This window comes from Rhododendron vialii, chromosome 8a (assembly GCF_030253575.1).
Source record: "Rhododendron vialii isolate Sample 1 chromosome 8a, ASM3025357v1".
Classification (NCBI taxonomy): Eukaryota; Viridiplantae; Streptophyta; class Magnoliopsida; order Ericales; family Ericaceae; genus Rhododendron; species Rhododendron vialii.
Window position 1 is genome coordinate 10,930,149 of NC_080564.1, and position 14,974 is coordinate 10,945,122.

A 14,974-nucleotide genomic window follows, 5' to 3' on the forward strand; every position below is an offset into this window, starting at 1 on the left:
GTGATATGAGTAAGAAATGAAGATGAGCTGACCATATGATCAGTAGCCCCTGTATCTATAACCCAATGTGTAGAATGGAAATATGATTTTGCATTGAGTGCAATACTTGAGAGTTTGCAATTTGGCGGAATGTTACCTACAGAATTTGCCATGTGTTGAGAGTTATGAAGCAATGTCAGTAGTTGTTGACATTGCTCTGGAGTGAAAGGAAAAACACCCGGCGGAGCAGCGGAAGAAACTTGATTCGCCATAGCAGATGTTGAAGGATTTGAGGTAAAAACACTCGGCAGAGCAGCAGAAGAAACTTTATTCGCCATGGCAGGTGTTGAAGGATTTGATGCGCCCTTATGAAGTCGATGGCCCGGTGGATAACCATGCAACTTATAGCAATTTTCTTTTACATGCCCAGGCCAACGATAATAAGTACAGGTAGGTTTCTTAGAGTTTAGAGACTTCGGAGATCGAGAATCAGGAATGAAGTTTCCTCTTCTAACCAAAAGTGCTGCAGCATCTGATAATGGTGGTGAAACAATAATGGAGCGTTGCCTTTCCTTTTGCAAGATAAGTGAGAAGGCCTTCTTGACGGTGGGAATGGGATCCATGAGAAGAATTTGGCCACGGACAGGGGTATAAGTGTTATCAAGGCCCATCAAAAATTGGATGGTGTGTGTTCGTTGTTGGTAATCTTCTAAAACCCTCACAGTTCCACATGAACATTTTGGAAGAGGATTATAGAGATTTAATTCATCCCATAATGTCTTCAGCCTTGTAAAGTAATTGGAGATTGAATCTGTACCTTGAGAAATAGAGCTGATATCACACTGAATTTGGTAAATGCGTGGCCCGTTAATTTGTGAAAAACGATCTTGCAAATCCACCCAGAGTTCTCAAGCAGTTTCAGCATAGATCGCATTGCCTGCAAGTTTTTTTGAGAGGGCATTCATTATCCAAGATGAAACCATGTCATCACACCGTCACCATGGGTCATGAGTTGGATCAGTTTTTGGAGGTATAGGTAAGGTTCCATCTATGAAACCAGATTTGTTTTTGGCACTCAAAGCTCTGATCATGGCTCGGCTCCATGATGTGTAGTTGTCACCAGTTAATGGTGATGACACTAGAAGAGTACCAGGATTATCTGATGGGTGTAGGAAATAAACATTCATAGACACATCATTGTTGTTGGACTTAGCAACTTTATTAGATGTCTCTTCCATAGTAGAAGGTGGAAGAATGATCGATAGAAAAGAAAGAAATAGTTGTATGAATTGATCTCAGTTCAAAAGAAAAATGTTAGGGCAGAACTCTGCTCTGATACCATGAAGATTTTAGATAATGGAGAGGTAAAAATCTATATATGTTATCATTCTCTGGCTACATACATATATATATATATATATATATATATATATATATATACACACACACACACACACACACACACACACACACACATCACGATAATGTGCAGAATAAGCTAAGTAAGGAAAGAATAATTACAACAGATCTCTATAATCATGGAGTGATTCAAGTGTATCCCTCGATCAATGGTTTGACCAAATCATTCTGATTTTAGCATATCCTGGGAGGCATGATACATGCCTAATAGGCAACGAATATGGAGGGAGAAGGCAGAGCACTATACATAGCTCGACAGATTTTCTAGATTTTTTTCCTCTTCGGTTTTGTTATGGGAGATAATTGTGTTGATATAATTGGAATAATTGTGGGCTGATTTTTTGAGCTAGATGTTCAAATAACTTGAGCTGGGTGTTCAAGAAATGACTAAACTATAATGAAATCAAATTCTTACATGTTTTAATGGCATAAAACAAAGGGAAAAAGCTTTCGAAAACCTAAAAGAAAGTGCAGTAATGTCTAGAAGATAGAAGTATAACCTCAAAGTTAAAACAACTAAGAAATGAAAAAAAGGATAACAAATCTGTCTGACAAGGAACAAACATCAAAATTGGGATCCAGGGTGCTATAGTGCACTCCGTGTAGTGCACATGTAGGGCGTCACATAGCCATCGATCTCATCAAGCAACGGTCTACATTAAAAATCAATTATGACCAGTAATAAATGATTCTTACTGGTCATAATTAAAAATCATATCTCAACAATTCATTGTCAAGATCGATGGCCCGTGTGCGCTCTATAGGGTGCCTTGTAGAGCCTTGCACTACAGGATTTCCCAATCCCAAAACTAGGCCTGCGTACTGTTCGGATCAGTTCGAATTCTTAGGAATTCAAGGATCGAACCACAACAAATCCAAACAAGCAATATCAAAGCATTGCATTCCACTTACAACCCAAAATTAAAAATTAAAAATTGGCCTTGGGTCCACTATACCATGTTTGTAACCCACTAAGTCAATTTATCAATTTTCTAACCCACTAAGTCCATTAATAAGTATTTGGTAAGGAATTGAATCCACTCCTTTTAAAAGGGGAAATAGTCCCTTACATATTTACCCTTCCTAAAATCCCGTTATCGTTTAGCCCATTATCCCCCCATTATCCCTTATATGTATGAAATAACGCTATTTACGGTGGAATAGAGCGACAACGAGAAAGAGCAAGAAAGATAACGACTGTTCTCTCAAAGATCTCCTATTCCTCATCGGTTGATCCCGAATATTATCCTGTTGTTGGTGATCGTTTGTTCCTTCTCCAAGTATTCCAGGCCTTAGTTTCGCCTCGCTTCCTCTCGGGTATATCTATCTCTATCTCATCTATATGTCTCTGTCATCTCTCTCTAGTGATCTACTGATCATGAATTTGTTTGTTCTTTTTTTTTGTTTTTGGATTTGTTATTGTACATATGAGAGTTGCATGTTAAAACTTGATAAGGTTCATCTCTAACATTGTATATAAGTTTGTTATATTTATATAACATTATATGTTCTATGTTCAGAGTTACATTGTATATAACGTTAATGTACTCTTATGTCATGATATATAACGTTGTTATATTTATATAATATTATTTGTCCTCTGTTCAGAGTTACATTGTATATAACGTTATTGTACTCTTATATCGTGATATAACAGTATATATTGTATATAACGTTAATATACTTATATAACATTGTATAACATTATATGTTATATGTTCAGAGTTACGTTGTGTATAACGTTATTGTACTGATATAACGTGATATAAAATTATATATTCTCTTTTTAGAGTTACACATGCAATAACAAATATATGACCATATATGTTTGTAACGCTGTCCAGTTTTTGATATATAACAATATTTTTCAGTTATTTGATTTTTTACTTTTCTTGTGTGTTGTTATTTGTGAAGTAGTCATGGATTCAACAATGATGTTTCTTTGTAAGTATGAGTTGCAAATTCTTCCGGTGAGGTTATCGGGTGGTGGTAGGTTGAAAGATGTTTTAAGCAACATTCATAATAGGTGGCAGAATCTGTCTGTTGGTGGGTTTTCTATTTCATATGTTTATGAGGATGGTTATTGTGCTCTTCAGAATGAATTTGATTTTGAGAACATGCTTTTTTTGTTTAGTAATTGTGATCGCATAAATGCAAAGGTTTATGAGAATAAACATAGTAGCAGGTTAATTGCTGGTAGTAATTTCGATGAAATGGGTGATGTTGATGAAAAAGTTGATGATGAGTTAGAATATGTGGATAGAATGGACCCTGCGGAAAAGAATTCTAAACATGCGGAGACTAGGTATTTGACGGAAGCTTGGGCTGATTTGATAGATGGTGTTGGACAAGAATTTCCCTTAGGTGTGAAGGAGTTCAGGGCTGTGCTGGCTAAATATGCGATTGAGAATGGCTTTATGTACCGTTTCGTGAAAAATGACTTACTTAGGGTGACGGCTGTTTATGTTATTATGGGGTGTGAATGGCACGTGCATGCTATTTTAAATAGAACCAATGGAGTATTTCATATTAAAAAGTGTCATAATGAGCATAATTGTGGTTCAACGTATCAAACCAATAAGTATAAGCGCGTGTCATCCCGTCTGGTTGCGAATGAGATAGCTAAAATTGTCAAGAAAAAACCTAAGACTTCTCCAATCGACATGCTAGATTGGTTCACAGACAAGTATGGTCTTGATTTGTGCTATCATAGTGCTTGGTTAGGTGTTGAAAAGGCAAGGGGGGATTATATGGAGATTATGAAGGTTCATTCGATAGGCTTCGATGGTACGTTCAAGCTGCAAGGGCTACGAATCCGAGGAGCATATTGAGGCTCGAATCTGATCATGTAACCAAGGAGTTTTCGCGACTGTTTGTGTCGTTTGACGTTTGTATCAAGGGGTTCAACTACTGTCGATCGTTTCTGTGTCTTGATGCCACCCATCTGAAAGGTAGATTCAAAGGAACATTCCTTGCCTCAACAAGGAAAGATGCAAATCAATGTACATTTGTTTTGGTTGTTTATGTTTTGACCTTATATATTTAAATTCATTCGTACAGTTTTGAATGTATAACACTGTATGTTCTATTATGTGAAGCTACATATGGCAGAAGTTCGCATATAATGTAATACGTTATCATTCATGTACAGGTTTATTCCCTATAGCTTATGCAATTTGTGACGCTGAAAATGATACTAATTAGACTTGGTTTCTTGGCCTTTTGAGGAGTATATTGTCCACTCACCCTATTACCTTTATTGCTGATCGTAAAGCAGGTTTTGTCAACAACATCCCTGTTATGTTCCCCGATTATCATCATGCATACTGTCTTTATCACCTACAGTTTAACTTGAAAGATCACTTTCCTGGTCAGTTTAGGAAAGGCTTTCGGAACAGGCTCGTTGAATTGTTCAACAAATGTGCATATGCTTCATCGGTGTCGATTTACAAAGCTGCTGAGGAAGAATTTTACCAATTTGGTGGAGATAAAGCTAGGACCTTTATTGCGAGTGTCCCCAAAGAGCATTTGAGTAACGCGTATTTCGAAGGTCAATGGTATGGTGAGATGAGTTCTAGTGCTATGGAGTCGTTTAATAATTGGATTCTTAAAGCTTGGGAAATGCCTGTGTTTTATTTAGTCGATGAGCTTCATCGCAAAATTATGAAGCAAATGGCAGCTAGGAGAGTAAAGTTGATGAAATGGAATTCAGTGATTTGTCCGAAGATGGATAAGAAGTTAGTTCGCTTTATCAAGAAAGGAAGGTCGTGGAGGATCATTATGTCAAAGGTTGGTTTGTACGAGGTGCGCTGTCTTCCCCCGAAGGTAGCATATGTTGAGGAAAGGACGTGCTTTTGTGGTAATTGGCAGTCTACCGGTTTCATGTGTAGGCATGCTGCAACGGTTATTATAAAAGCTTGTAGAGGGGAAGGAAATTTGGTGGACCACATTGATCCGTTATACCTTGTTGATGCGTATCAACGTGCATATGAAGAACCTATATATCCAGTTGTAGAGAGTGACATTTTCGATTTTACAAAAGAAGGTGACCGGTTTATAAACCCTCCACGTAATAGGCGGCCAGCAGGTAGGCCCAAGGTTAAACGTATTCGTTCAAGGGGTGAAGAGTCGAACACCAGGCCAAATAAATGTGGGAGGTGCCACAAGGCTACAAAGCACAATAGAAGAACATGCAAAGAGCCAAGCGATATATGAGACAAAGAGGTCAAATATGAGAATAAAGGAGAGATTATGATGAAGAATAGAATATAGTTGGGGGTTGTTTTGTTTTTCCTGATTTATGCTTAAAATATTAAAATTGTTTCTTTTGGATTATGGATAAATAAAGAGTTTTACTGTTTTGTGGACATTAGGTGTGTACACTTTGACATATTAACATTATATAACCTTATATGACGTTCTATATTCTCTCTTCCAGGTTCACTGCTGTTTTATAGACATCAGTTGTGTACGGTGTGACATATTACAATTATATAACGTTATATAACTTACTATATTTTCCTTTTCAGGTTCATTGATGTTTTATAGACATCAGTTGTGTACGGTGTGACCTATTACAGTTATATAACGTTATATAACTTACTGTATTCTCTTTTTCAGGTTCACTGATGTTTTATAGACATCAGTTGTGTACGGTGTGACATATTATAGTTATATAACTTTCTATATTCTCCTATTCAGGTACACTGTATATAACGTTATTGTACTTATATAACTTTATATAATATTATATGGTATCCTTTTTTAAGTTACATATGACATAGTCAAATATATGACCATATATGTTTGTAACATTGTACAGTTTTTTATATATAACCATGTTTGTCGGTAATTTGATTTTTTTGAAAAATTAAGGATGCAAATCTAAATTGATTTTGGTTGTTTAGGTTTAACGTTATATATTGAAATTCATTAACAATAACCATTTGTCCAGTTAAGAATATATAACGTTATAATATTTTATACAGTGGAAGCAGCACAACACAACCAAAAGAAATCATATAACAATGTTATAGAAGATTCTGTCGTGTATTTGAGTCCAAAAGTCAATATATGACCATGTAGGTACATCGAATACATTGTGATGAACTATACATTTTAATTCTCAAATGTAACAACCTGTCAACATTCCCAAATACATTAACATATTAATAACTTATGCACCCATGAAATTCCATCATTGACAAAATGTACCATCTAAAATAGGCAATCACTAACAGTTCATAGGCGAAGTCAAATCCGATCAAAATATACAGACCCCTTAACCAAAGAAAACCCTAAACCAATAAATAATGTCTTGGAAACACCATCTAACTATCTTTATCACCATAGTGTACCATATAAGACAGAGTATTATTTACAAGTCAATGGCCAAGTCAAAGTTTCTTCGGAATTAACCATCAAAGTGGATTGTACCATATTAAGACCAATAAAATATCCTTTCTGCTATCCTTACCAGAAAAAAAAAATTAAAAACCATATTTGTGTCGAGGACACCACGTCACTCCCCATCTCACAAACAATCTCACCATCATATGTACACTCCATCGCACGAACGCTCATTGCAACCCCTTCCCTATCCTTCTTGCTTCCCATTTCTTTATTGTCCTGCTTCTACTTTCATCGTTCAAACCTCCTTCGGTCAAGGTTTTGATTATACCTAGGAGGTCTACCACTTCATCTTGCTCACTTTCCGTTTCCTCATCACTCGTATCCTCCATGACCTCATCGCCCGACTTGTCAACTGCCGTCTTCAACTTAGCAGCCTTAACATTAGGGACTAGGGAAAACCTATACAAGTCTTCCTCCGCGTCGCTTGGCTCCAATTCTGAAGATAATACTTTTAAAAATAGACAATAAATAATGATGTTTATAACTCACATCTAGCACCAAAACTGTTTTATAATGGATCAAATACGTTCATAAAAAAACATATAACTCTATACAATGCTTACCAACTGCGGATCAAGAGAGTGCAAGTTGTTTGTACGCAGTGCATTTGTTAGGTCACCAAGTCTCCACTTGATGAACCTTGGTATGATTTGTGGATCTCCCTGATTAATTAAAGACACGTGCTCACAAAGCCAATACTGTTTTTGAATGAAGGCAAAAATTAGTTTAAAACATACCAGAAAATTGGAAAAACTATAAACATTATAAATTGGGAAGTCATTGTTACCATAAGTCCCATTACGCATCCTCCGACTTTTGTTGGTTTCGAAGAAGCCCTTTTGTTGAATTCTTGGATGACGTCTTTGGTGATGAAGGTTGCCCAATCGTAGGAGGTGCTATTATCCAAATATTCCACAAACTCCAAGTAACCCCAATGCACTCTGGCTTGTGTGTTTGCAAAAAACAATGTCCCTATTAACAAAAGGCATAGGACACGCGCCAAATCATTCGCATCCTGCAAAGTGGTGCCTTTAACAGCCTTGGTAAAGAATTCCCTTAGTAACGGAATTGTTAATATCCTTTGGCCTTTGGGACCCGAGCAAAGACGATCAGCGAAGTCTGATTTTGGGACCCTTGGAGTTGGATTTAGTACAATCCTTTTAGGACCAGATTGTATTCCAAATATGAGTGTAACCTCTTTCGCCGTTATTTTCACAGATTTGCCACCCAATTTGAATCTCCCATTAGTCCCCTCATATTGCTTTACCAACTTTAAAACGTCGGTATCGCTCTTCCTTACGTAGGCCTCATCCATTTTTGCTTCGACAATACCCAACAAAATTTTCGCAAATGGGGTTTTCTTGATCTCCTAAATTTGAAGTGGTGTGAATTCCCCAGTAGGAATACTCCTTATCAGTTTTACCATAGTATTTAAAGTTGACCTGCATAAAATACACACATTGGTATAGAATATCATATATAAGCAATACAATGGAAATGATTCAGAGTATCATATATAACCATATATAATTCAGGTAATAACATTATACATAACCTTTCACAATTACGTATATCATATATAACATTGTATCAATGTTAATATGGAACATCTAACATTAATATGATGGTGCAATTCAATTAAACTGATACAAAATATCATATAAAAGTATATATATTTCAGTTAATAACATCATATATATCCTGTCACAAGTGAGTAGAACATATATAATATTACATCAATACAATCATATATACATATATTCATGTGTCCTTACCTGTACTGAATATGTCTCTTTACATTTCAGGGATTATTAGACATCCCGGGTTCTACTTTTTCTTGTTTTCGTTTGCCCTTGAACCCTTCACTTTTATGCCCTTTCTTCCCCTTTCCCTTTTCTTCTTCATCCCCTTCTTCTTCATCCCACTCATCTTCTTCTTCTTCCCCCTTTTCCTTTTTGTTCACCTTTGATTTTCTGTTCAAACATCCGTCCTTAGGGACTTGAGACCTTATTTTTCTTTTAAATCCTTTGTCCTCCCTTTCTTTTTGCGGTAGTTCTTTTTCTTTCTTCTTTGTGTCCTTCCGTGTGTCGATCTTTTTTTCTTCACTATCCTTACCCCTTTTCAATTTCTACACTGCCTTAAAAGAACGTGTCACTCTCTTTATTAGGGATTGCAGATCTATAACTCCTTCATCTTCCCTATTTGCCCTTTTCCTCTTTCTCTCATAAACCTTTTCAGTCTCTGACTTTTTACCATGGTCTTTGAACTTGATTCTTGTTGGCGTCACCTTTTTAGTTGGGGTAGGTGATTTCTGTACAGTTGGTGTTTCAATAGTAGCTACTGGTCCTTTACTCTTTTTTGCGACCACTTTTTCTCGGGGGGTGGGTGAGGCAGACTTGACGACCTTGGATTTATCCTCACTGTCTTCAATATTTATGACAGTTGGGTCTGCTATCCGTTTCCTTGGTGATTTCTTCTGCCTTATCTGTTTTTTATGGTCAATCATTGCTAATGGTCGAGCATTTGCCACGGGTATCAGCTCTTTCCTTGTGATTTTTGGATTAGTCATTGCTGCACATACAATGAACAAAATTAACATATGGAAATATACAGCTTTATATGTTTATGATAATCAGCGGTTAAATGAAAACCTAATCGTTATATAACCTAAATGTCATACGTCTCATTATACATTATACCAGCAAAATCACATGTAACCATATATGTAAGGAATGATGGCCCGATATAGGGTACATTATTGGATATATAACCATATATATCTCATGTACAGAGGGAAAACCATATTTTCGTTAAAGTGGGTTATATCTATAAAAATGAATTAAATTAGATTATTGAAATGGTCCGCGCAGCGGCCTAGTTGATCCGAATATATAAGCAACATTGATACAACCATATATACTCGCAATCAAAACCCTAACAATGCTTGGCCAAACCAATTATATAACCATATATACGAAAAGAAAATATAAACTGGACTGCTCAGATAACAAAAAATTGAACATCCATCAGTAAGCGTTCAATTGTATAACGTATACTTCCACATAAGCTTACAAAAATATGCACTTGCATGATGGCTTTGTGAGAGAACAAGGCCTTATTTCATTTGTTTTAGGTTTAAAACAAGAGTTTTTTCAAAATTTCAAAATACTAGGGGGATTTAAACATGACATTTAGAGGGGACATGATAGCAATTTTCTGGAGAGACAATGGAGGGAAATTCCGGTTTATCTCCTAAGTTGGGAAAAAACTTATAAGTACACTCCACCTCAATTGATAACTTGGCCAAACCAATTATATAACCATATATATGAAGAGAATCATAAACTGGATTGCTTAGATATTGATATAACCATATATACTCGCAATTAAAATACTAAATTAACATAGCCAAACCAGTTATATAACCATATATACGAAAAGAAAAACACAAACATGTAACCATTAACCAGTTGATACGATTGGTGGTATAGATTGCACAAAAACTAAGAACAATGGAAAACGAAGGGAGAGTTTATTGATAGATCAGGAATTGACAGATTGAGAGCTCTCGTTTCAACTGCAAGGCAACTTTATTCCGCAGTGTATCACCATTAATCATTAACTTAGCCAAACCAGATATATAACCAAATATGCTGGACTGCTCAAACATACACATAAACCATTCATAAAATTTCCCATGATGCTCTATACAAAAAACTCGCAAAAGAGATCATCGAACTCTGAACCAAAAGAAATCTAATTTATGATATAACAATATATATACAAAACCAGAACTTAAATTACCCAAACCATTCATATAACCATATATACGAAGGGACACATACCTAGTGTATCGATTGCGTCGTACAATCTGATGGCGAAGTCGGTCAGCGAAGTCTGATTTTGGGACCCTGAAATTAGGGCGACGAACGGAGAAGAACGATTCAAAACAAACTTACAAACCCATACGCAGAATCAGACACCAAAAAAATCAGATTGAGCTAAAGCAAGAACCACAAAACAATCAATCAACTGAAAGTACCAGAGAACAACAAAGACAAATCCACCATTTTCCGCAACCAAATGGACTAAACAACATCAATTTAAAGTATGAACATCTCTTGAAAGCCAAAACAACTGAGCTAGAATAAATAGTCAAACTGCAGTACAAGTGCAAACAGCAGTCCAATGTAAACCTATGCTGCTCAGCATATCAAAAGTGAAAACATCATTGATATAACCATATATATACTATCAATCGAATCCCTAACTCAATTCAACCATACTATACCAAATCAAAGATTGATATAACCATATATAACCGTCATTAATATAACCATATATATACTATCAATCGAATCCCTAACTTTACCAAACACCAACCTAGCATATATATATAACCATATATACCCATAGTTCACTTTTAGTTTCCTAAGAAACATACCGAATGGATCGTAGCAAACGGAAGAGATTGACGGCAATAGGGATGAACCGAAAGGTTTCGACGGCGACGAGGGTGTAGAATGACGGAGATGAATCAAACAAAATCGGAAAAGGAGAATATATACCGTTAAGGTCCGATGAACGGGCGAAGAACGACCACTGGCACCAGAATAAAATGGGTGAAGAACGGGCGATGAACGGAGACGAACTACGAAGAAGGTCTGACTGAAACTAGGGCGACGAACGGAGAAGTGAGACTGTTGGTGAATGAAGAAGGTCGACGGCGATCCACTGCTCTTCACGAACCGTCTAGGGCTGGGAGAATTTTTCAGGAATCGTCCAGTATTATTCCTTCTGAAAAGGGGGGAGGGGTGGGGGGAGCGGGGAGGGGTTTTGTAGTGATTCGGGAGTTTTTTTCGAGATATGGAGAATTTTGAACTGGATGTTTTTGAACTGATGAAAGAATGGGGCAAATTTTTTAAAAAAAATAGGGGTATATTAGACCAATCAGGGTTATTATATTCTTACTAATAGTTTAATGGACTTAGGGGGTTATAGAATTTAGAAGTGGACTTATGGGGTTTGGAAAGTAGTATAGTGGACTTGGGGAAAATTCTCCCAATTAAAAATTCAAATAACCAACATTTAATTATCCAAGTATTACGTTCCCTAGAGCCAAAAAAGAAATAAACAGCAAAAGAAGCGAAGCAGGACAACAAGCAAGAGTAACATAAGAACACCACTCTGATATTGAATTAAGAGAAACATTTTGCAAACATTTTATTAATTGCATTCAAAATAACTAAGGTACAGAATCGAAATACAAAAGTACAAATAAAGTTCAATTTTACCTAATTCGAACCATTGCATTTCGTACATATTCTCTTCCACTTCAAATGGAAATGGAGTAATACACAACCAATCTTGCATACAAATTAAGCACTCAATAAGCTTTGGGGAAAGAGAACTACGAAATTGGTCAACAGCACGACCTTCGATACTAAAAGCAGCTTCAGAAGCAACTGTTGAGACAGGAATAGCTAAAGCATCTCGGTCAAGGTTAGACAAACCGGGTACTTCAAAGAGTTCACGGCCTTCCCCCATTCTAAGATGTTGAAGTTTAACGTTCTTCAAAATACCTATGTACCTCTTATTTCCCCCCATCATCTTCTTCTTTCAAGTGTTATTGAAACTTGGATTTATAAATTATACTCCCTTCTCAATTCCCCCACTATATGTTTTGTCAACCTCCATCCCGCTACTATTTTGGCTAGAAAATGGCGCTACTAAGTTTATTTTTTCGTACTCAACACAGACACGATCAACACAACCCTAATCATATTTGTCAACTCTTCCTTTAACTCAAAATCGACATTAATTCTTAAAAAGCCAATACAAATATCGGATTGAGCTATTGTTTTTACTGGACCGTGCAAAAGAAGGAAAATAATTTTCATTCTCCCTTTTTTGACTATGGCACTTTGTTTTTTGTCTTTTAGTGAAGCTTTTGTGTTCATTTTTTCACTAAAAGACAAAAAAAAAGTGTCATAATAAAAAAAATGAAGAATGGAAATCATTTCTAAAAGAATATTTTATGAAAATTGAGCGGTTCAGATCATTTTTGTAGGACCTAAGTTTGGCGCCACAAAAATGTCTATGCAAGATTAGTGCTTACAAAATCTATGGCATTAGACTACTTCCAAAATCCCAAAAGCTATCCCTTGAATTTTTTTTCATAAACAGGCACTCAAGTTGCGCATATATATCACCACCCCAGCATCAATTCTCCAACTTTTTTTTATAACTCAGATGTCCGGATCAACTTACGCACACCTTGACTAATCCCGGTGAAAATCTCACTTCAACAAAAGTTTCCATAACACTAATCTACTTCTTTATATGGTTTCTCTACGTGGTCTTCAAATTCAACTTAACAGTAAATTATACAACATTTTACTCCAACTCCGTCGGAAACTAAATACAAACACTTTCAATAATATCGAGAAAGACAATATTAGGAAAATGGAACGGAGATCTCATGACCAATCTCAGCTAGTTCGGTTTAGATTTTTAGGAAGATTTTAAAGTGTAATGAGTGGAGAGAGATAGATAGAGAAAATTTATTGGGAACCGTGCGTAGAGATTTTGAGTACCCCAAACAAACAAGTAGTACACCTCAGACAATACAAGGCAAAGCATGAGGCCGGACATCAAACGAAATGTACATCAGATAAGAACGTCCGTAACTAGTTGAGAAATATTTGTGAATTGGGAGAAAAACTCAATTGTTATGTATCTCTTTCATTTACATGGTATAAATACAACCCTAATAGAATAAGACAAACTAATTTTAAGCAAGACCCTTTAACTAAGAGCTAATTACAAAATAACCTCAACACTCTCCCTCAAGTTGGTGCATAGATATCCCACATGCCCAACTTGTCAACAAATTTTGAAAACAATTTATTTGACACAGCTTTGGTGAAGAGATCCGCCAGCTAATCCTCAGATCGAATCTTGGGTAATTCGATAATCTTCGCTTCCAACTTTTCCTTGATAAAACATCTGTCAACCTCCACATGTTTTGTTCTGTAATGTTGAACTGGATTGTGGGCAATATCACAGGCAACCTTGTTGTCACAGTACACATGAATCGATTGCTTTGGTGGATACCCCAAATCTTCTAAGAGCTGTCTTAGCTATAAGACTTCACAAATACAGAGGGCCATACCTCGATATTCGGCTTCCGCACTTGAATGAGCAACAACATTCTGCTTCTTGCTTCTCCAAGTAACAAGATTACCTCCTACGAAGGTGAAATAACCAGAGGTGGATCGCCTGTCATCATTGGACCCAGCCCAATCAGCATCAGTATATGCTTCAACTTTGTGACAATCAATACTCTTGGAAAACAAGATTCCTTTTCCAGGGGCAGACTTTAAGTACTTCAAGATTCGCATCACTGCACTCATGTGTTGTTCTCCAGGATTATGCATAAATTGGCTAACAATACTTAGAGCGTACGTAAGGTTTGGCCTTGTGTGTGCCAGATACATTAATCTCCCTACGAGTCTCTGATATCTACCTTTGTCAGTTGGAACTTGATTAGAAGCAATACATAACTTCAACCCTTCCTCCACCGGAGTATCTATGGGTTCACACGCTGACATTCCGGTTTCCTTCAACAAATCTAGGACATATTTTCTCTGAGACAGAAAAATTCCTCAGCTAGATCGAGAAACTTCTATCCCGAGAAAATATTTCAATGAACCAAGATCTTTCATTTCAAATTCTTTGGACAAGTAATTCTGTAGAGCTTCCCTTTCCTCATGATCATTTCCTGTAACCACCATATCATCCACATATATAATGAGTGCAGTAATCTTACCCTTTTGTTGTTTAAAAAATAAAGTATGATCTACATTGCTCTGTCGATATCCAAATTCTCTCATGGACTTTGTAAACCTTCCAAACCAGGCTCTGGGGGATTGTTTCAATCCATACAATGACTTCTTCAATCTACATACTTTCCTCTCATGGTTTCCTTGAATGAGACACCTAGGTGGGGGATCCATATAAATTTCCTCTGTCAAGTCACCGTGCAGAAAAGCATTCTTCACAGCAAACTGTTGTAATGGCCAATCCAAATTCACAGCTAAAGACAACAAAACACGAACAGTATTGATCTTAGCCACAAGAGCAAAAGTATCCATATAATCAA

The 14,974-nt window shown here is 36.5% G+C and overlaps 2 protein-coding genes across 2 annotated transcripts; one reads left to right on the forward strand and one right to left on the reverse strand.

Annotated features, from left to right (window-relative positions):
- Window positions 1-3,317: 3,317 nt before the first annotated feature.
- Window positions 3,318-6,037, forward strand: LOC131298540 (uncharacterized). The gene is made up of 5 exons (XM_058324024.1): window positions 3,318-4,084; window positions 4,177-4,349; window positions 4,497-4,524; window positions 4,626-5,555; window positions 6,019-6,037. The coding sequence occupies exons 1-5, from the start codon at window positions 3,318-3,320 to the stop codon at window positions 6,035-6,037; spliced, it is 1,917 nt and encodes a 638-aa protein (XP_058180007.1).
- Window positions 6,038-13,751: 7,714 nt separating this feature from the next.
- On the reverse strand, window positions 13,752-14,423 carry LOC131298541 (secreted RxLR effector protein 161-like). Its single transcript, XM_058324025.1, has 2 exons — window positions 13,985-14,423; window positions 13,752-13,933 (listed from the first exon to the last, which is right to left on the reverse strand). The coding sequence occupies exons 1-2, from the start codon at window positions 14,421-14,423 to the stop codon at window positions 13,752-13,754; spliced, it is 621 nt and encodes a 206-aa protein (XP_058180008.1).
- Between the last annotated feature and the right edge of the window lie 551 nt (window positions 14,424-14,974).